Below are 21,710 nucleotides of genomic sequence, written 5' to 3'. Positions count from 1 at the left end.
AAAGAATATAATTGAAAAAATAAATAATTAAAAATAAATAACTCAATTTAACATCGTAAATTAAGAAACTCGCGATGCAGATGGTGAGACAGAGATAACTAATGAAATTATAAAACATAAAATTAAAAAAATCTTAAGAATTTCGAAGACTAAAATGTGCCTGAGCCTTGATATTTCACTGTTATAATAATAATAATAATAATAATAATAATAATAATAATAATATGATAGTCTTCTGAGCCTTGACAGCTCCTAGAATTACACAAGTATTTGATTATAAAACAAAATAACATAGAGTTTATATTATAAACTTACGGATTTGAGAGGTCTTTCCATCGATTAGGATAATTTTTAACTTATTATTCAACAGAATGACTTCTGTCCAATAGCGATTCTGATTCAAAAATAGCAGCGTGCAAACTCGGCTTCTCCAAGTAAACTTGCACATTTCAGATGTAGTCCGGTGTGTGAATCTTTAACTGCTTGGACTAGCTGCCCTGGAAACTGGGAAAGAAAGAAATGACATCAAGAAGCCAACTTGTTGAAAGACCATAATTTAAAATGAAGTATATAGCCTGATATCCAACTTTTTAGAACCCTAGCTAGATATATGTTTAAGGTTTTGCAATTTGGGTTGATTTTTTCAGACAAATTCACCGTTATGAGGTTTCTCTCGTAATCTACGTGGGGGGAAAAGGGTCACAGATTTAGGAGAATTTCATAGAATATATAACTTCATGAACTCTGAGAAATGCTGGATGACAATGCAAGATTCCATCATCAATAGAAAGGAAAACCTCAAATGGTATCTTAGAGCAAACCTAAAAATGCAAAGCAGGACCAACATAAGCTCTTGACATTGATGCATTAAAGACACTAAAACTAATTTGCCCACTGAAATGTGAAAAGAAAAGACTTTCTCACTAAAATATGAAATACTTGCTCATCCACCTACCATCTTTTGGTCTGATCTCAATCCCTTCCACAATCAACCCGCGTTTCCAGTGATCAGTGTCGTCAAAAAACCTCATTTCCAGTTCTCCATCCTCCTTTTCTGTGCTAAAGAAGTCACCGAGTTCCATCTCCAACCACCCATCTCCTCTTTCCTTTGGATAATGCACCCGGCCTCTGACAGTTACAGATGTATTGCGCCGGCGCATTCCTCGCGCATTCCAGCTGACAGTCCGTGCACCATATTCGCCTCCATCCAGTTTCATTGTGACATCTACTGGTTGGTTATACAATCCATAAATTCTTGATGCAAACTTGAACACGAGGTATGCTGTGTATAATGTTGCTGGGGACAGCAAACAAGTATTGATTTTGCCAAGGATTTCAAGCCTACACACATCAATAAGCTCAGCCACTTCTGCAAATCTGTAGATAAGCCATCATCATTAAACAACCATGAGATCACTTGTATAAAGCATGTTACATTTCGAGGAGTATCACCCCATAAAAAAAAAGGTAAAAAGAAAGAAAACCTGGAGTCAGAATTAGACTTCCATTCCCAGTACACAGGAGTATCACCCCATGTAATCACGAGATCCCTTGCAGAAAGCACGTAACATATCTTCCCACTCTTTTTCTCCAATGAAAAGCTCTATTCAATACAAAGGCAGTACACTATTAGATAAATCAATACTCCAAATAAAACCATAAAAGTCCACTGCATAAGGAAATCAAATCAACCACGTAGCTTTTGGGACAAGACGCATAATTTCTTGACTTCTCATTATTCCAATCCTCCCTAGTCTAGTCCCCTCATTTGCATCATTTTACTTGTATTTTTTTCCACAGGAAAAATTGAAATTTAAATGGCAGGAGCCTCAGGTTGATGCTAAAATTAACTTGAAAAGTCCCTCAAAATTAACATCTTTTTTTATCTTCTGCAGCTCATATATACTAGAAATTCATGATAGACAACTAAGAGCTCAGTAAGAGAAGCAATATTTCTAATGTAACTTATGACTTTTATAAAATAAATTATTATTAGAGATTTAGACTGTGATGTACTGATAATTACTCTTTGAAGGTTAAGTATACTGATATAATATTTAACATGGTTCGACAAATCATCTAAATCCACGAAAAAAAACAATATTATTAGAGAGAAACTGAGAAAGGGTTATAACATATATAGAGAGGAGGATCACTTCACTCAAACTCAACTCCCACTGCTCACACACATTACTGCACATTACAACAGGGTTGCTACCCTTGGCAGCCCCTATTTTTCTCTTAGTCTCTCATATTATGCATTTTTTTTTTTTATTTTGCTCTCAAATAATGCTTTTATTTATAGATATTAATAACAGACAAAAAACTATAAATCATAGCACAAATGATAACAGCATATAAATTGCACTATTTTATTGATGCAACTTGGCTTGATAATCCATCCTTATTATTATAAGCTTTTGATAATAGCAATCCTCTTCTAGAGTAAGGTTGCAGATGCTGTCATGTTTGCTAATATCATAATCTTACCAAATATTAGCGTAACCGCTAAAACTACAACATTAATTCATCTGCAAATATTGACTAAAAAATAATAAGAAATAAATTACCTAGCAAAAACTCTTAATGGCAGTTCGCTTGATCCTTTTAAATTGGTTAACGAATATATTAATTATCAACTGATCTAGTAGTAAATTGGATCAAGAAAAAAAATTTAATAAAAAAAAAGCTATTCAAGAAATTAAACACAAATGGACCTGTATAAAAAAAAACGTTCAAAGGAAACAAACTGGATTAAAAAAAAAAAAAGGAACTTAACCTTTCTCCCATGGTCAACAATGATGGGATTGTCACAGAGACTGAAGTAGACTTCTTTTTTGGAAGAAGCGGACGACAGCAGGAGAGAACCATCAAGGGCAGTAGACAGGATGGATTCAAGATCGTTAGGCAGGACCAACATAAGCTCTTGAAAGTGATGCATTAAAGACACTAAAATTAATTTGCCCACTGAAATGTGAAAAGAAAAGACTTTCTCACTAAAATATGAAATACTTGCTCATCCACCTACCATCTTTTGGTCTGATCTCAATCCCTTCCACAATCAACCCGCGTTTCCAGTGATCAGTGTCGTCAAAAAACCTCATTTCCAGTTCTCCATCCTCCTTTTCTGTGCTAAAGAAGTCACCGAGTTCCATCTCCAACCACCCATCTCCTCTTTCCTTTGGATAATGCACCCGGCCTCTGACAGTTACAGTTGTATTGCGCCGGCGCATTCCTTGCGCATTCCAGCTACAAGTCCGTGCACCATATTCGCCTCCATCCAGTTTCATTGTGACAAAATATTTGACCTCACAATATAAACCTTTGATGTAATTGTGTTTAATGGCTATATTTATTAAATTCAAATTTTTATTTAATTAAATAATAATAGAAATAGATACATAAAAGAAAAAAAATATTATTCAATGTTACACATATTAGAAATTATATCAAAAAATAAATATTTTTATTTTAAAAAATAAATTTTATTTATATAAAATATGAATTAGAATAATTACTTCAAAAATTATATGTATATAAAATAAATAAAAAATAAAATTTTAAAATATTAGGTGTTGTTGGATCTAAAAAGCCAGATCAGTATGCCTAACCTATTTAGTAAGACTCTGCACATTTCAGCCTTTAATTTTTTAAATATAGATAAGGTAGATAACATTTTATTTGTCTCGGGTATTATTGAAAGAAATTATAATAAATAACGCGTCATTTAATTTTATTCAAATTTTGGTGACTGTGATGTTTTAAAAAATCAAGCCTAAAATTTTTTTGACCCAAAAATCATTTTTCAATCCATTTGTTTATCTAGAATACTTAGAAAATATATTAGGCTACTTGATAAATTCATTCATGACTTCAAAAACCCATCCAAGAACTTGAAATAAACCCAATAAAAAAATATTTTTGAATATACATGTGTTTTAAGCAATTTTAAGGTAAAAAAAAAAATTTGGATCAAAATTCATTTTTTAAAACTTTAAAATTAAAGGGACCCAATTGTTTAATTCATAAAGAATGAGGACTCAGTTGCACCTTTTTTTTTTCTTTTGAAAACATCAGTCTTCAGGTTTCACTTTAGTGTCATCTCTTTTAATTTTGTTATTTCTTAACATGTTTTACTTAGTTAATTTTTAATTTGTCCTTAAAAAATAAAAAAATAAAAAAGGATGAAAAAAAAACTCATAGGTAAATCGAATTTACGGTCCCATGAGTGTGAGCCTACCATGTGTGGGAGAACAACATTACCTCATGCATTACCTCATGCCTTTTAGTGTTTTATTAATAACAATTGTTTCACATTTTTAATAACTAGGTAGCACGAGAAATTCAATCTCACCATTTTATTCTATCGTATTAAAGGTAAATGGTATTAGGTGTGTGCAAGTTTTATATTGAAAAGATTATGAGAAATTTAAAAGAAATGTCTTTAAAATTGATTGAAAATAAAATTTAATCTAGTATAATGTATTTGAAGATATATTTTTCATCAAATATAATAAATAAATGAAGTCAGGATGATCCAATAATAGGATTTGAATGTTCTTGCTCCCAAACCCACCGTTAGTTTTGAATTCAATAACTTGAATGGGATAAAAGTCATAAAATAATAAATAAATTATTATCATTATGGTGTACTAAATTGTGTCCACATAATTATCCAGATTTAACAAAAATATGATCATATTATTAAGAAAACATAAAAATAACTAAATATTTTATCATAAGCATTCCGCCCTGGACTTCTTTTCCTTGTTGTGTCTATGACAAAGTTGAAATAAAAGCAGTGTTTAAGAAAATTAGCAAGTGATTTCTTCCATACAGGAGGGCCTCTTGTTGGCAGACCAGCAGGAAATTTCAACGTAACCATTCAATATATTAATCTAGCAGTGTAATATGAAGTTAGAAACAATGGCTAAAATCAATCCCTCTATTGCACAGAGCAAATAAGCTATTTGTCACCTCTGGCAACCAGTGCTGCCGGCTGTTGGCTGCCGGCTATATTGGATAGTTAACATTGAGCATATAAAGAGGTAATGACGAGAATTTAACCAGCCATATATGGCATCTGCAATGGGATTTTTCGCTGGAGCATAACTCGAACTGCAGGTACAAGCAGAAGGTATAGTGCAAGTTTACAGTGAAAATCTTGATCTGAATCCACTAGATTGCTTTCTAGGAAAATAAGATTGTTGTTGAAACCTTGGCTTGACTCCTTGTGATTCCTGCAAAGCTACGGCCAATTCAAAGGGGCACCTTCAGGATTCGAGGTAATCATACACGCTCAGTTTTATAGTTTGAACTGGACAGCAATGTATAGCATAATGGCCTCAAAACTTAAGCCATTTCTTCTCTTTTTCTCTACCAGTAATAGCATTAGATGCAGATGCTTTAGAAGCCTCAGCTTTAGCCAAAGCTATGCGAGTCTCATTTAATTTTCTCATAGCAGACTCATAAACCACCTTCTCTTTTTTGTTTCTGTTTGCCATCTCTTCAAGCTTCTCCACACGTATCCTCAACTCCTTAATCTCATCATCATAAGCAAGCAGATCTTGCCTATTGACTTTCTTCTCCTCTGAGCCTTTACTTTTCTGCTTCTTAGCTGATTCACCGTTCAGCGCTTCGTTATGCCCAGCAAGTTGATTATTGATAAGAGTAAAAACATCTGGTCTCGTGTCCTCTTCAGCTTTTGCTGCCCTAGCTGCTGCTGCAAACTTCTTATCACGTTTTCTTTTCCCACCCCTGCTTCTCTTCTTCCCATGATTGTCTTTGATCCCCTCTTTTTGAGACTCCAGAGCATGATCAAGTGATTGCTTTGGTGGGAGGACCTTCACAGGGATAGGGTCCAGCATGCCCTGACCCGATGCACCTAATCCCATCCCTTCACGATAACCCATATTTGCCATCATCTTGGAAGCTATGCCCCGTGTATGATTTTCCCATGTCGCAAATATGGCAGTTCCTGTTTGGATACCTCTTTGTAAGTTTGTGCTCTCAAGAAACACTAAACCTTCAGCACTCTCTTCATCATAATCGCTAGAATCAGATCCTTCTGCGCTTGAATCAGTTTCCTCTTCATCACTCATCAAAGCATACTCAGATATTGTCATAGCTTCACTCCCAAGCTTTGCAGAGCTTCCACCATCATGGAAAACAACCTGCCCCACTCTGTGTTCATTATCCCAAGATTCAAGTTCAGCTTTCCTCCATATGCCAACATTACTATCTGAAAGTGCCCAGATACTGGATCCCACCAATGACTGATCCCACATTGTTGGCACATAATTCTTCAGGGAGGATAATGACACATCAATCCCTGCACATATAAAATCACATCAACCAGCAATCCTGGAAATAGCCGTTCCAGCAAATGATATAGATAGGGAATACATTTAGTAACAAATGAATAGATATGTTATGGTTGACAAATAATAGAAACATACGAAATCCCAAAACAGCAAAAGCTGCTCTAACACAATTGTGAATGCACAAAGAAAGGTTTAAGCAGGAAAAAGGAAAGGTTTCAAACACAGTAGCCTACATATCTACTTCAAATATGAAGAATAAATTGACAATGATCCCAAGTTACTTCATTGTTGTAGTGTGGGGAACAGACTATTAAAACTAAAGAGAGATTACATAAACAAAGTAAATTCTCCTCCGTAGTCATTCTATGAAAGTTGTTTTCCCAATGTAAGGGCAGGCTACATCCTTCATCCATGTCATTGGATGAATTGTGACCACATTGAATTTTATGAAAATGGAAATATAAATACAGCTTTTCCAGAAGAGGAAAAAAAAAAGGGATCTACTAGCCCCACACACTTTAAATGATTTCAACATACCATGTGATAAGCGGCAGCTAGAGCCAAATCGACATCGTTCTTGCAGAAAAAACTTGCATATCTGCACTTGGGGAGTCGATCATCAGTATATTAGCTATCAAAAATCATTTTTATTTCATACACTACCTCAATATAGTTTCAGCACTTCTAACATTTTCCCCTGTAACATATAATCATCAGTAACACTAGTTGGTGTATAAGTGGCACTTTCAGGATGTATTTTTTCCATTTCAGCAATGCCAAATCTGACTCACTTAAAGGTCTCCCATCCAAAACAGATGGATAGTAAAAATATTAGGAGAAAAACTATGCATATGAAACCAGGGTTGAGAAAAGAGCTGATAGTTTAGTGAATGACTACTCAAACATCCCACAAGTGCTCTTCAGACAAAAAAGAGGATTCTAACAATCCATCAAAACCTTGCATTAGATAAAGCCTAAATAAATAACATACAACTGTTACAGCAGCACAAGCTAGCAGACTACGTGCATGTGGAAGGATAAGATTTATGGGTGAATCGGAATGTTCCAGTTCCATCAGCACCACAAAGAACAAACACCGTTAGTCCCACCAAAGAGGATGGATTAGTTATTTGGGAAAGCAATGGACTGTGTCATACTATATTCCAAAAACAAAACGCAGAAGCAACCTTTTTGGAAATAAACAGAAAAACATATACTCACCAGCATATTTTCTGATATAGGAGTGAGGAAAGCGATCTTCGCAGTATCAGAACAAACCATCTCAATAATTTGATCATTGTACCAGCGTCCATCAACATGACGGAATCTGCATTTTGATCCTACTGAGTAACACTGGTCCTCTAGTGGTTCTGGTTCAACATGAACTGGATCAAGAGGCTCAGCCTTGACATCCTCTACAGTATGGTAGGAAGCATGTAATACTGAATCTGCCTCTCGTAATAACCGTGCACGTTTTAGATGCAGGAGTCCCTCCTCTGCATCTTTAATGACCTGAAGAAGCTCCTCCTGAACCTGAGATGAAAACAATAACGTCAAACAACTTGTACCATAATTCAAAATGATGGAAAAGATACAAACAGAAAGTCCACCTTCCACAATCATAAAGCATAATATACATTGCTACGCATGTTATTTGCACATCCTTGTAAACACAAGCCATACACCAATGTCTAAAGGTCTTCTAGCACAAAGGGTGCTTTTCAAAATAAGCAATTCTGTAAACCAATAGATGCAAACATTCATTGAAGGTACCAAAGACCATTTCTTTTAGTTTTAGCATTCATCAGGTAATGTAGAGTTTGCCAGGTCGTGTTCACACTCTTTAGACAAAACATTACAAGAACACATAAGTAACAAGAAAAACAGCTTCTATGCACGGAAAAAACATCATAAGAGCAATGGATAGTAAAACCCAACTTGTTAAACTAAAATACAATTAAACTTTTTAAGAGGTTAACCATCAAAATGAACAGCAGCTTCTACACAAGAAACAAGCATAACAAAAAATCAACAAAAACAAAACCCAACCAGTAAAACTCGAGATACCCGCTCAAGTTTCAATCTTTTTCAATAAATAAACACGCATACCTTCTACAAAAGCATTAAAAAGCGTATCCCTCAATTGGGTCACCAATAAAATAAAATAAATATGATAAAAGCAGAAGGAAAAATAAGAAACCGAGAAGAGAAGGCGGAGAATGTTACAGAGAGAAGCTCAGGATTTGATGGGTCAGAGGCAAGAGCATCATTCAAGGCAGCTAATGAATCGGTCCCCTTTCTCACCGCGCGTGAGCCCCCAGTAAACACCAGCCCTCACTCCCCTTTCTCACCGTGATCATGCACCAGCTATAGCAGCAGCAACCATCTCTTCTCAGTACAGACAGGACCGACACGAACGAGAGGAAAACGGAAGAACGAGAAATACACACAGGGGGGAACAAATGAGCACACTGGACAGAGGAACAAAACACAGGGGGAACAAGGGCGCTGTATAGAAGCGAACGCAAAGGGGACGACGATGAAACTGAAAAAACATAGGGAAAATAGACGAACAAGGGAGCGCACTGGACTGGGGGGAAAAAACTCAAAAACCAGAGAGTGGGGACTTTTTCAACGGATACAATAGGGACGAATAGAGAATGAAAGATAAGGAAAGAAAGTGACCAGTTCGCCATCGTCTTCGACTTTGTCTCCGGACCAGAGAGCATACAAGAGAGGAAGATTAGGGAGACAAACCAGAGAACCAACGGTGGACAAACAAAAAGCAAGAAAACTAGAGAGAACAGAAAAAAAAAAAAAGAGGATAGAGAAACAAAAAAAAACAGAAACGAAGAGAGGAAAAGCATCGGCCAGCACCACCTCAAGCCTTCGTCTTCGCCAGGAGCAGAGGGGAGTGTCCAGCAACTCACGTCTTCATCGCCGTCATCTTCGTCAGCGGTCCGTGAAACCAGTAACATTCCTCCTCACTTGAACCCTGCATTACACAGTGCGAAGGTAATTATAATTACCTTCGCACTGTGCAGCATGCACGCGTGTTAATTCACGCATGCATGCTGCTTTGCCCCAGCCGGGTCGCTAGCTTGTGCAGTGATCGGCCAGGGGCAGCTGGTCCCGTTCAGCCATACTGGCAGATCCATCCTTAAAAAATACATAGAAAAATAAAGAAGTAAAAAATAGTATTTTAAAAAAAATTAAATTGTGTAAATTTACTTATCATCACTAAAATTAGGAATACCAAGTCTTTTGGGTTGTGTAATATTTTCTAATATTAGAGTTATAAATTTTTAAGTGAATATTCACTAATGTTATAATTATGAATATTATAGAAAGATAAAAAAATAAAAATTAATTCTAAATAACTTTAGATAAGATCAATAATTTATTTTTTTTAGATAAAATATTTAAAAGGTGATAACTTTTTTTTGTACATAATAAATCTCATAAGAAATTTTTAAGTGAATATTCACTAATGTTATAGTCATGAATATTATAAGAAGTCAAAAAAATAAAAAATAAATTCTAAATAACTTTAGATAAGACTAACAATACATTTTACCTCAGATAAAATGTTTAAGAGGTGATAATATTTTTTTTTATACATAATCAACCACATACAATAAAATCTTTGTGAATTAGTTAGGATTTTTAAAGACTATAATATTAGTTTATGATTTCTTAAATTAAGATATATTCTTCAAATAACAAGATGTAAAAGATCTTTTATTTATCTATTTTTTAAAAAAAAAATTCATACTTGATCATCATGATATTCAAGTATAACAGCAGATCTAAATTTTAAATTTGCAATTTATGTCTTTTTAGAGGTTAATAGACTAGAAAAGCATATCTTTACTGGGAAACAACTACAAAACCGAAAGAAGGTTTTCAATTAAAACCGAAAGCACATATAAAATTAAAACAAAAATTTGAATAAAATAATAAACCTGAAAACACTAGGAAAAATAATAAAATTACCCAAATAGCAACATTTGAGCCTAATTTCTATTTCTATAAGATCTAACAATTTGATAAGTTACACAATAACTTTCTTTAAAAAAAATATTTAGTGGTTCAATAAGCAATGCGGTTACTTTTCATAGAAAAATTGCTTTTAAAATTACTTAGAAAATTTTTTGTATAATCTCCTGTTATCTTTATTTCAAGTTGTTAATGCAGTTTAACATCATCATATTTTTTTTAGATCTAGACTTATTTTACTTATCCATAAAAACACATATTAGATTATTTATATAATTTATCTAGATTATATCTTCATATAATTATATCAAATTTTCACTTAAATACTTAGAACCTTTAATTTTTATGAGCATAGTTGTATTATTTTTTTTATTGATTGTATTTATATTAATCATTAAGGCTCAAATTTTTTCATAACTTTTTTAAGTTTGGGAAAATTATATCTATTTATTTTTAATTTATTTTTATAATTTAAATTATTTTTTAAAATTTATCATTTAAGTAAATATTTTTATATAAACCAACAAAAATCGCTATCTAGGTCAGAGACGGTGCCTCCTAGCTTTACTTTAAACCTTTTGGTTATGCTGTCCGTAAAAGAAAGTGCAATGGCCACCCTTGTATAGATCTCTCCTTGTATCATGGCTGATTATGCCATGTGTTTTTTTTTAGATTAAAGTGGATGTATACATATCTTAACTGGTTTTATAGGTATTAAAATTAATAATTATATAAGTTTATAATAGCTTTAAAATTTATAAGATTTAAATTGATAATTTTAAAAAAATAAGTTTAGAATATAATCAATTAAACTATAATCCTAGTAATTATACGCCACTTGTTACTTATTCATGTTCCACAAAGAAATTGCCATGTGCTATTGCCCATGGCAGGGGATTTTGTTACTAACAGGTCCACTGGTCCAAGGGGTGGTGCAGAGTGCCTTGCCATCTCTGCTTGCATAAGTTATGAAATCAAACTAGATTTATCCTAAATTAATTTTAATTTGGTTCAATATAAAGCCGCTTTAGAGTAGGTCCTAAGTCAACTCGTCGTCAATCAACTCGTTATCTCATCGTGGAATCAACCCGTAACCTGGATCTTAAATAAATTTAACTCTTAGATTAAATATTGTAGCCATCTCCAGTTTTTGGATCTTGTAACTGTGCTTAGGATCATGTTTTGAGTGACGTTTAATTTGGCCCCTCTAAAAATCTGTTCGAGCTCCACCACTTGACACTACGCGGTTCGATATTATCAATAGAAAAACAGGAAATGTCCAGCAAATTAGAGCAGGAAAAGCTCTCGCTATTTATGCAAAACATTGTTACTGATTTGAACACTACAATGCGGACATGATCACTAATACGTGAAAACTGTTGCTCGTCTAGCTACCCTCTTTTGGTCTGATCTCGATCCCACTGACAATCAACCCACGTTTCCAGCTCTTCTTCTTCTTCCCCTTCCTTGCTAAGAATTTCACCCATTTCAATCTGCGACCATCCATCTCCTCTTTCCTTTGGATAATTCCAATTACTTTCAGCAGCAGATGAACCAATTATAGGCCTTATTGAACTTCGGTATTGCCACCGAGACTGTCTTTCTGCATGCCAACAAAGAGTTCGCGTGTGCTTTTTTCACCACCAATGATTCCCATAGTGACCCTGTATTGGCTGGTTACCAAGCGCTTCTACGGAGAGCTTGAAGACAAGGTGTCCTGTACACAATGTTGCTGGTGATAGCTAGCATGCTTGTATTGATTTTGCTACTGATTTCAAGCCAGCATACACAAAAAAAGTGAGCCACTTCGGAAAACCTGTAGGTGCTCGAAATCATGAAATTGTATTTGTATCCATGCCACAAAAGCAGAAAACAGAAAATATACCATGGAAAGTCATCAGGATGAGAAGAAGAGAGACCTTGAGCCAGGATCAGAAGCCCATCCCAAATATTCAGGAGCGTCACCCCGTGCAATTCTGAGATCCGTTGCTGAGAGCATATATCATTTCTTCTCGCTCCTTTTCTCCAATGAAAAGCTCTATTTCATGCCAAAAAAAGGGGGGCACAATTAGATAACAATCCCTGTAGTAAAACCATAAAGATCCTAATCCTTTAGTAAATCCAAATACTCGGATAGACTTCAGTACATGACATTGGATAGTTTGGTCTCAAATTATCAATTGATGGGCTTAGCGTGGTGTTGTCCAAAGAACTTGGCAACCCTTTTCTCTCAGTGGGATTCTTTGATTTATAGAAAATTTCAAAAAAAAAAATTGATTAATACTGTTTTTTCAGTGGTATGGTCTCTTTGGCTTCATTGTAATGATGTGATATTTAAGTAGATGACCTAAATTATGATACATTATTTATCCTTATTATTACTCGTTTCTGTTTTTGAATAAAGGCTATAGAACCTGATTTCTCTTATTTCGCTTCAGATTTAATAAGATCACCAGAAGTGCTATTACGATGAACTAATTCTAAAAATCAAAGGGCAGTTATTGTGTGGTCTCCTCCTATGATTAATAGCTTCAAATGGAATGTGGATGGCTCCTCTCTCGGGAAGCCGGGGCCCTCAGGTATAGACGGAGTCTTGCGAAATTATAATGGGATCATTCTTGGCATTTTCTCCTTGTCAGCTGGGATTTTAGACTCCAATGTAGCCGAGCTAAAAGCGGTTGTCAAAGTTATTGAATTATCAGCTTCTAATTGCTACTTACATCATAAACACATTATTATTGAATCTCACTCGGCCAATGTCATTAGCTGGATGAATAATCCCCATAATAGGCCATGGCTGCATCGCAATCTTTTCTCCTCTATTCAGAGAGTAGTTTCATGTTTTGGTTCACTTACATTCACTCATTCTCTTCGTGAGGGTAATCATATGGCAGATCACATGGCCAAACAGGGAGCGTTTAGAAACTCTGAATTTGTCGCTTGGCTTTAATTTGCTTGATATGTGGGTCTTCTATTTTCTTTAATTTCTGGGCACGGCTATTAGGAAAAATGGATTGTTTTCCATGTTGGTTCATTTTCTTGTAGATTTTGATGAAAAGTTGCAGGATTCTGTTTTAGTGCGTGCTAATGTCCATGATCTGTAGATTGCTTTGGTTCTACAAAGGAGGTGATTCTTCAAGATATCCAGAGACAATTCTAGCTCTTAGCTGCTATTTTGATTTTGGCTTTTATTTGCTTCTATTAGCTACTAGTTGTTTCTTTTTGGTTTCCTGGTTTGTTGTTATTTTCAGTTTATTTTCAGTTCATAGATCTGCTAAACTTGAGCTGTAAGCAGTTTCTTATGTTTTATGTCTTCTCCGCCTAAGTTTAGTGTCTTTTAATGCAATATTATGCTTCTTAAAAAAAAGATAGAAGACAACCAAGAATTTTATCCCAACTCTTCAATTTGACAACATAGTCTGATCTTCTTGTACAATCCTATCTAATCTATTTGTTTTGGAAATTTGGGTCACTTAATATGTTGCCAAATTTGGGATTGGGATGAAAACGATACCTTTTTACCATCCTCAATGAGGATAGGATTACCACAGAGGCTGACATAGAGTTGTTTCTTGGAAGAAATCAGCAGAGGACTATCAGATTCGGAGAGGATAGATTGATGATCACGGGGCAGGAATTTCTCCCAAAGGGCATCAGTTTATGTGGCTGACCTGAACAATGGAGAGGCAATAGACAGCCTGCATGCCGCCACGTAAAGGACAGCACATTCACAATGCATCCTTCTGAAAGCAAGTTCAACGACCATTCCCCTGCCCATTGTCACTAGCCATCTTTTCCCAGGTTTCCAGATTTTTTTTTTTTATTTACAAACATGTTTTTGTTTTTTTAATCCTAAAACATTAATTAAGAACATATTTAAGAATACAGTTGCTTCAAAGTGTTTTTTATTTGAAAATGCATTGTAATAATATTTTATTATTTTTTAAAAAAATTATTTTTAATATCCACATATCAAAAAAACAGAAAATACCATAAAAAATAATTTAAAACCAAAAAAAATCAATTCTTCATAAAATGGTGGTGCCAAAACACACCCTAAGTGCCTAGTCTGAACTTCTACCTTATAATAATAAAGGTTTTTGGCTATAGATTTTATACAAACACAGGAAGCACAATTTGACAAATATTTGCACCAGAACAGATTTACCTACGTGGTGCTTTCTTGATGGCTTCTTATTGTCTAGGGTCTTCACTCTTTTTATCTACTTGATCCTTGAAACCTCCGCTTGGCCATAAGTATAAAGACAAACAGAAGTGTGTTCTGATTTTTTTGTCTTTGGATGAAGGTGACGAGGAAAGACAGCTAATTTTCCGTTCATATGGTTATCAGGATAGGATGAAATCTTCATCGAATCAAGCAAGACCTGTGCACTATAAGCTATTTTTTTTAATTTTATATATTAAAATATAATTTGTCATTAACTCATATAAAATATACTTGTATCGTGTAGGTTGCATGATTTTTAGTATGAGGAGCAAAAAAGAACTAAAAAATATGCTAGAAATAATGCTTTATTAGACTAGAATGATATGGCAGTTTAAAAGGATTTCAGGTCGTCATACATTCCGGGGAATATATGGACGAAATATATTTAGTACGTGATATTCGATCAATTTACACAACGCTCATAATCTAGTGCCGAGAACTAAAATTGACAAATTCATGATTCGATTACCACGCACATTGACAACTTTGTTCTATTTATTTCACATGCGAAGCAAATAGTAAGATTAGTTTTAATTAAATCTATCTTTAATTTATTTATTTTTATTTATAAATAAATTTAAATTGCAATATTTTTTTTACAGACTACAGCTTTTGGACGTAAGCCAAGCCTAATGGAACTTTTTGTGAAGAAGCACTTATAGAGTGAAGACCACCAAAAAGAATGCAATAGTTCATTAACAATCACGCTCAACATTTTATAGTATGTTCATTCAACCATTTTCTTTTGTAAGTTATTATTTTTTTAATTGAATTTGATGATTTTTTTTTATTTTCAAGAGACATATAATTATCGATTGAGGAAGAGATATGGAGATATACTTCAACATATCAGGATTTCAATCTAAATTTGTGGATAAAGACATGATCGTCTAATGGAGCTAATAAAAATTAGGTGTATGGACTCTTCAACACTATATCCAAGAACTTATGAACGACCTTTATTATCTCAATCATTGGATGCTTGAAATCGATATCAATCACCAAGTCTCAAGAGTTCATGGCATTACAAAAATATACTATCAATCTCTCTGAAACATATCAAGAACTTTATGCGAATTATAAACAACTCTATCAAATGATCTTGGATATAAAATCAAACATGGATGGTATATGTGCATCTTTTTTTAAGCTATATGATCCCGAGAACCACTAACATCCTTCTCCTCCTCCTTCTTCTCTATGCCACCATTGTTCTAGTTTAAATTTATTTGAAAATCCAAATTTGTAATGAATATTTGGCTTTTATATTAAGATAATTTATTTTTATATAATTTTATTTATTTTTTACTATTTTATAAAATTTTATTTTTTAAAAAATATTTTTTAATATCATAGATGGAGTTACTGACAGATTGAATATCCTAGAGAACTAAAAAAAAATTATTGCAAGTGTCATTATTACCAATGGAATTACAATGAACTCAATCTGTTGATATATTTTAAAAAGTTGAAAAAACTTTATTGTATATATTATTATCACTGACAAAATTATTTCAAGAGGTATTTTTTTTGTGTATATTTTTTATCTGCAAAGTTATTGGTTATTAATTTTTTCTAACAGAATTTCCGACATAAACGAAATTATGAATGAACGGTATACTGATGGACACATAGAATTAGTTGGTAAAAATTTTCCTATTGGAATGGTAATGTCACTGCCAACAAAAAAAACATTTGGGTAAAACTATTAAATATAGTGTGTATTCAACTAAACATCCTGACTTTTTGTACCTATTCGAAATAAATTTATTTTGAAATATAATATTTATTTATTTAATTAAATATATTTATACCTCTTTCATATTTATTTCTTTTATATCAAAACATTAACTTAACCTGACCAATACTAGTTTATTCGATCATTGTATGAAAAAGAAGTGTTAGTCTCTGTTACAATGTTCAATTGTCATCTTCATGAATCAACAGGAAAAAGAAAAAGAAAAAGGAAGAAACTGTATAAGCATGGAGACATATAGTATTATTGTTCGTGCTATTATTCTGTGTGTCGAATTAAATTTTTTTGAATGTACAAAAATATATTCAAATATTATTAATGTGTTTTTTAGTTAAAAAAAAAAAAAACAACTATAAAGGATGATCTAGTATATTTAATAATTCAAGAGATTAAGTGAATGACCAATAAAAATATAATCTGATTAAAAAACTCAAGATAACTTTTCTTTTAAATATTGAAACAATTATATATTAAATTGACTTGGATTAACTAATTAAATCCGCCAATTAGATCATAAGACCTTAATAACCCTATAAAAAATAAAAATAAAAATTATTAAACATAATTTTCAACCAAGTCAATATTAAATGATAAAATTAAAAATAAAATTCAACTAAAAAAATAAATTGAGTCATCCCTTACTAACATGTAAAACCTAGATCATAAGATCAGGTTAATCCTATTAAAAAAACAAAATAAATTATGAAACTCAATTCTTGATTAATACAATGTTGATGGATAAAATTTTAAAAAGAATTAGTTAAAAAAAAATCACTCAAGTCAACTAACGAAACTTGTGACTCAAGTTCCGAGACTGAGATGCCTCATAGAACATAAACCAAAATAAATTATCAAGTTTAATTTTTAATTAACTTAATATTAAAAGACAACTAAAAAAATTAATTAAAAGAAATCTCAAGTCAACTAACCTAACATGCGATGGGATCACAAGACAATAATAACCCTATAAAAAATAAGTTATAAAAATTATAAAAGTCAATTACCAATTAACCAATGTTAAATGGTTAAATTAAAAAAGAACAAAAAAAATAAGTCAAATTAATATTGATTAACTTACCAAACTCAAGTAAGAAGACATGAATAACTCAATAAATAACCAATCAAAAAGAAATATAAAATTTAATGTTCAATCAATTCAAAATAGAATAAAATTAAAAAAATCTTAAGTCAACCTAACTTACTCGCAAAACTCATGAATCTAATCATAAAATTATAATAACCTCGTAGAAAACAAATAAGAAATAATATAAAATCTAATTCTCAATTAACAAAATATAATTCTCAATTAACGCGATGTTAAAGAATAAAATTGAAAAAATAAAAAAATGACTCAATTTAACATCGTAAATTAAGAAACTCGCGATGCGGATGGTGAGACAGAGATAACTAATGAAATTATAAAACATAAATTAAAAAAAATCTTAAGAATTTCGAAGACTAAAATGTGCCTGAGCCTTGATATTTCACTGTTATAATAATAATAATAATAATAATAATAATAATAATAATAATAATATGATAGTCTTCTGAGCCTCGACTCCTTGACAGCTCCTAGAATTACACAAGTATTTGATTATAAAACAAAATAACATAGAGTTTATATTATAAACTTACGGATTTGAGAGGTCTTTCCATCGATTAGGATAATTTTTAACTTATTATTCAACAGAATGACTTCTGTCCAATAGCGATTCTGATTCAAAAATAGCAGCGTGCAAACTCGGCTTCTCCAAGTAAACTTGCACATTTCAGATGTAGTCCGGTGTGTGAATCTTTAACTGTTTAGACTAGCTGCCCTGGAAACTGGGAAAGAAAGAAATGACATCAAGAAGCCAACTTGTTGAAAGACCATAATTTAAAATGAAGTATATAGCCTGATATCCAACTTTTTAGAACCCTAGCTAGATATATATTTAAGGTTTTGCAATTTGGGTTGATTTTTTCAGACAAATTCACCGTTATGAGGTTTCTCTCGTAATCTACGTGGGGGGAAAAGGGTCACAGATTTAGGAGAATTTCATAGAATATATAACTTCATGAACTCTGAGAAATGCTGGATGACAATGCAAGATTCCATCATCAATAGAAAGGAAAACCTCAAATGGTATCTTAGAGCAAACCTAAAAATGCAAAGCAGGACCAACATAAGCTCTTGACATTGATGCATTAAAGACACTAAAACTAATTTGCCCACTGAAATGTGAAAAGAAAAGACTTTCTCACTAAAATATGAAATACTTGCTCATCCACCTACCATCTTTTGGTCTGATCTCAATCCCTTCCACAATCAACCCGCCTTTCCAGTGATCAGTGTCGTCAAAAAACCTCATTTCCAGTTCTCCATCCTCCTTTTCTGTGCTAAAGAAGTCACCGAGTTCCATCTCCAACCACCCATCTCCTCTTTCCTTTGGATAATGCACCCGGCCTCTGACAGTTACAGATGTATTGCGCCGGCGCATTCCTTGCGCATTCCAGCTACAAGTCCGTGCACCATATTCGCCTCCATCCAGTTTCATTGTGACATCTACTGGTTGGCGATCCAATCCATGAATTCTCGATGCAAACTTGAACACGAGGTATGCTGTGTATAATGTTGCCGGGGACAGCAAACGAGTATTGATTTTGCCAATGATTTCAAGCCTACACACATTAATAAGCTCAGCCACTTCTGCAAATCTGTAGATAAGCCATCATCATTAAACAACCATGAGATCACTTGTATAAAGCATGTTACATTTCGAGGAGTATCACCCCATAAAAAAAAAAGGTAAAAAGAAAGAAAACCTGGAGTCAGAATTAGATTTCCATTTCCAGTACACAGGAGTATCACCCCATGTAATCACGAGATCCCTTGCAGAAAGCACGTAACAGATCTTCCCACTCTTTTTCTCCAATGAAAACCTCTATTCAATACAAAGGCAGTACACTATTAGATAAATCAATACTCCAAATAAAACCATAAAAGTCCACTGCATAAGGAAATCAAATCAATCACGTAGCTTTTGGGACAAGACGCATAATTTCTTGACTTCTCATTATTCCAATCCTCCCTAGTCTAGTCCCCTCATTTGCATCATTTTACTTGTATTTTTTTCCACAGGAAAAATTGAAATTTAAATGGCATGAAACTCAGGTACATGCTAAAATTAACTTGAAAAGTCCCTCAAAATTAACATCCTTTTTTTATCTTCTGCGGCTCATATATACTAGAAATTCATGATAGACAACTAAGAGCTCAATAAAAAAAAGCAATATTTCTAATGTAACTACTGACTTTTATAAAATAAATTATTATTAGGGATTTGGACTGGTGATGTACTGATAATTACTCTTTGAAGGTTAAGTATACTGATATAATATTTAACGTGGTTCGACAAATCATCTAAATCCACGGGAAAAGACAATATTATTAGAGAGAAACAGAGAAAGGGTTATAATATACATAGAGGAAGAGAATCACTTCACTCAAACTCAACTCCCACTGCTCACATATATTACTGCACATTAGAACAGAGCTGCTACCCTTGGTAGCCCCTATTTTTCTCTTAGTCTCTTATATTATACACTTTTTTTCTTTCTCATTTTGCTCTCAAATAATGCTTCTAGACATCAATAACAGACAAAAAACCATAAATCATAGCATAAATAATAGCAACATATAAATTACACTATTTTACTAATGGTTAGTGTAACTTGACTTGATAATACATCCTTATTATTATAAGCTTTTAATAATAGCAATCATCTTCTAAAGTAAGGTTGCAATGCTGCCATGTTTGCTAATATCATATTAATGACAATAATCTTACCAAACATTAGCGTAACCGCTGAAACTACAACATTAATTCATCTGCAAATATTGACTAAAAAAAAATAAGAAATAAATTACCTCGCACAAACTCTTAATGGCAGTTCGCTTGATCCTTTTAAACTGGTTAACGAATATATTAATTATCAACTGATCTAGTAGTAAATTGGATCAAGAAAAAAAATTTAATAAAAAAAAAAGCTATTCAAGAAATTAAACACAAATGGACCTGTATAAAAAAAAAAACGTTCAAAGGAAACAAACTGGATTAAAAAAAAGGAACTTAACCTTTCTCCCATGGTCAACAATGATGGGATTGTCACAGAGACTGAAGTAGACTTCTTTTTTGGAAGAAGCGGACGACAGCAGGAGAGAACCATCAAGGGCAGTAGACAGGATGGATTCAAGATCGTTAGGCAGGAACCTCTGCCAAGCAACGTCAGATTCGGCGGCCGACTTGAAAATTGGAGAGACAGCAGAGAGTCGGCATACGTCCTGAGGAGTTGTTAAGGAGAGTACGTTTGCCACACACCCCTCTGGTTGATCAAAATTCAACGGAACGCCTCCTACTACCATATCGCTCCTCATTTCCACTTTCCGATCAAATCTTTTCTGCTTACCGAGGAATTATGGTGGTGGGGAGAGGAGAAAGCGCAGCAATTACACTTTATGTGCACGGTAAGTCATCACGGGTGCACAGTGAATCAACAATGATTGCATTTGGCACTGTGTATCCCACTCGCGCTTCATTAAATATTTAAATAACAAAAACAAATTATATATCCAAAAACATTTAACATATTTTTTTGTATAGATAAATCTTAAAGATATATCTAATTAAATCTTCATTAAATATTTAAATAAAAAAAACAAATTATATATCCAAAAAACTTTAACATATTTTTTTGTATAGATAAATCTTAAAGATATATCTAATTAAATAAATTAAAAATATATATATATTAATAATTGAAGAAAAAAATTATTAAAAATAAATAACTCAAAAATAAATATAAATCAAAATATTTGATCTCACAATATAATATAAACCTTTGATGTAATTGTGTTTAATGGCTATATTTATTAAATTCTCTATATATATTAATAATTGAAGAAAAAAATTATTAAAAATAAATAACTCCAAAATAAATATAAATCAAAATATTTGACCTCACAATATAAACCTTTGATGTAATTGTGTTTAATGGCTATATTTATTAAATTCAAATTTTTATTTTATTAAATAATAATATAAATAGATACAATATTTATTAAATTTTTATTTTTATTTAATTAAATAATAATAGAAATTAGATACATAAAAGAAAAAAAAATATTATTCAATGTTACACATATTAGAAATTATATCGAAAAATAAATATTTTTATTTTAAAAAATAAATTTTATTTATATAAAATATAAATTAGAATAATCACTTCAAAAATTATATCTATATAACATAAATAAAAAATAAATTTTTAAAATATTAGGTGTTGTTGGATCTAAAAAGCCAAATCAGTATGCCTAACCTATTTAGTAAGACTCTGCACATTTTAGCCTTTAATTTTTTAAATA

At 32.6% G+C, this 21,710-nt stretch overlaps 2 protein-coding genes and 1 long non-coding RNA gene across 6 annotated transcripts; all 3 read right to left on the bottom strand.

Annotated features, from left to right (window-relative positions):
* Positions 1-143: 143 nt before the first annotated feature.
* LOC105134126 (putative F-box protein PP2-B2) lies at positions 144-20,853 on the bottom strand. 4 transcript variants are annotated; one of them, XM_011038417.1, is made up of 9 exons: positions 20,424-20,853; positions 20,217-20,285; positions 19,112-19,230; positions 18,819-19,003; positions 3,029-3,265; positions 2,780-2,925; positions 1,485-1,603; positions 956-1,377; positions 144-504 (listed from the first exon to the last, which is right to left on the bottom strand). In XM_011038417.1, the coding sequence occupies exons 1-9, from the start codon at positions 20,721-20,723 to the stop codon at positions 476-478; spliced, it is 1,626 nt and encodes a 541-aa protein (XP_011036719.1). In that variant the 5' UTR covers positions 20,724-20,853; the 3' UTR covers positions 144-475. The 4 variants fall into 4 exon arrangements, with proteins under 4 accessions (XP_011036719.1, XP_011036723.1, XP_011036720.1 ...); XM_011038421.1 differs by having other exon boundaries at positions 2,780-2,829; positions 3,029-3,284; positions 18,838-19,003; positions 20,424-20,852; XM_011038418.1 differs by having other exon boundaries at positions 3,029-3,284; positions 18,838-19,003; positions 20,217-20,258; positions 20,424-20,852.
* On the bottom strand, positions 5,070-9,301 carry LOC105134137 (zinc finger CCCH domain-containing protein 22-like). Its single transcript, XM_011038436.1, has 6 exons — positions 9,204-9,301; positions 9,009-9,117; positions 8,550-8,618; positions 7,545-7,856; positions 6,861-6,921; positions 5,070-6,331 (listed from the first exon to the last, which is right to left on the bottom strand). Exons 1-6 carry the CDS (start codon positions 9,299-9,301, stop codon positions 5,346-5,348), a joined length of 1,635 nt encoding a protein of 544 aa, XP_011036738.1. The 3' UTR covers positions 5,070-5,345.
* Positions 11,992-13,957, bottom strand: LOC105134125 (uncharacterized). The gene is made up of 3 exons (XR_843939.1): positions 13,837-13,957; positions 12,242-12,360; positions 11,992-12,138 (listed from the first exon to the last, which is right to left on the bottom strand). It is a non-coding gene; the product is annotated as an uncharacterized LOC105134125 (long non-coding RNA).
* Positions 20,854-21,710: the final 857 nt, after the last annotated feature.

The sequence above is a fragment of the Populus euphratica genome, unplaced genomic scaffold (assembly GCF_000495115.2).
Source record: "Populus euphratica unplaced genomic scaffold, PopEup_1.0 scaffold40.1, whole genome shotgun sequence".
Taxonomy (NCBI): domain Eukaryota; kingdom Viridiplantae; phylum Streptophyta; class Magnoliopsida; order Malpighiales; family Salicaceae; genus Populus; species Populus euphratica.
This window is presented reverse-complemented; position numbering and strand designations above follow the sequence as displayed.

Coding starts and splice junctions, on each gene's coding strand:
- LOC105134126 (XM_011038417.1), bottom strand. CDS start 20,723: ATGAGGAGCGATATGGTAGTAGGAGGCGTTCCGTTGAATTTTGATCAA. Junction 19,231..20,216: donor CCATTAAGAGTTTGTGCGAG/GTAATTTATTTC, acceptor TGTATTGAATAG/AGGTTTTCATTGGAGAAAAA. Junction 1,378..1,484: donor AAGTCTAATTCTGACTCCAG/GTTTTCTTTCTT, acceptor GCTTATCTACAG/ATTTGCAGAAGTGGCTGAGC.
- LOC105134137 (XM_011038436.1), bottom strand. CDS start 9,301: ATGTTACTGGTTTCACGGACCGCTGACGAAGATGACGGCGATGAAGAC. Junction 9,118..9,203: donor GGCGAAGACGAAGGCTTGAG/GTGGTGCTGGCC, acceptor TGTTCTCTCTAG/TTTTCTTGCTTTTTGTTTGT. Junction 8,619..9,008: donor TCGAAGACGATGGCGAACTG/GTCACTTTCTTT, acceptor GCGGTGAGAAAG/GGGACCGATTCATTAGCTGC.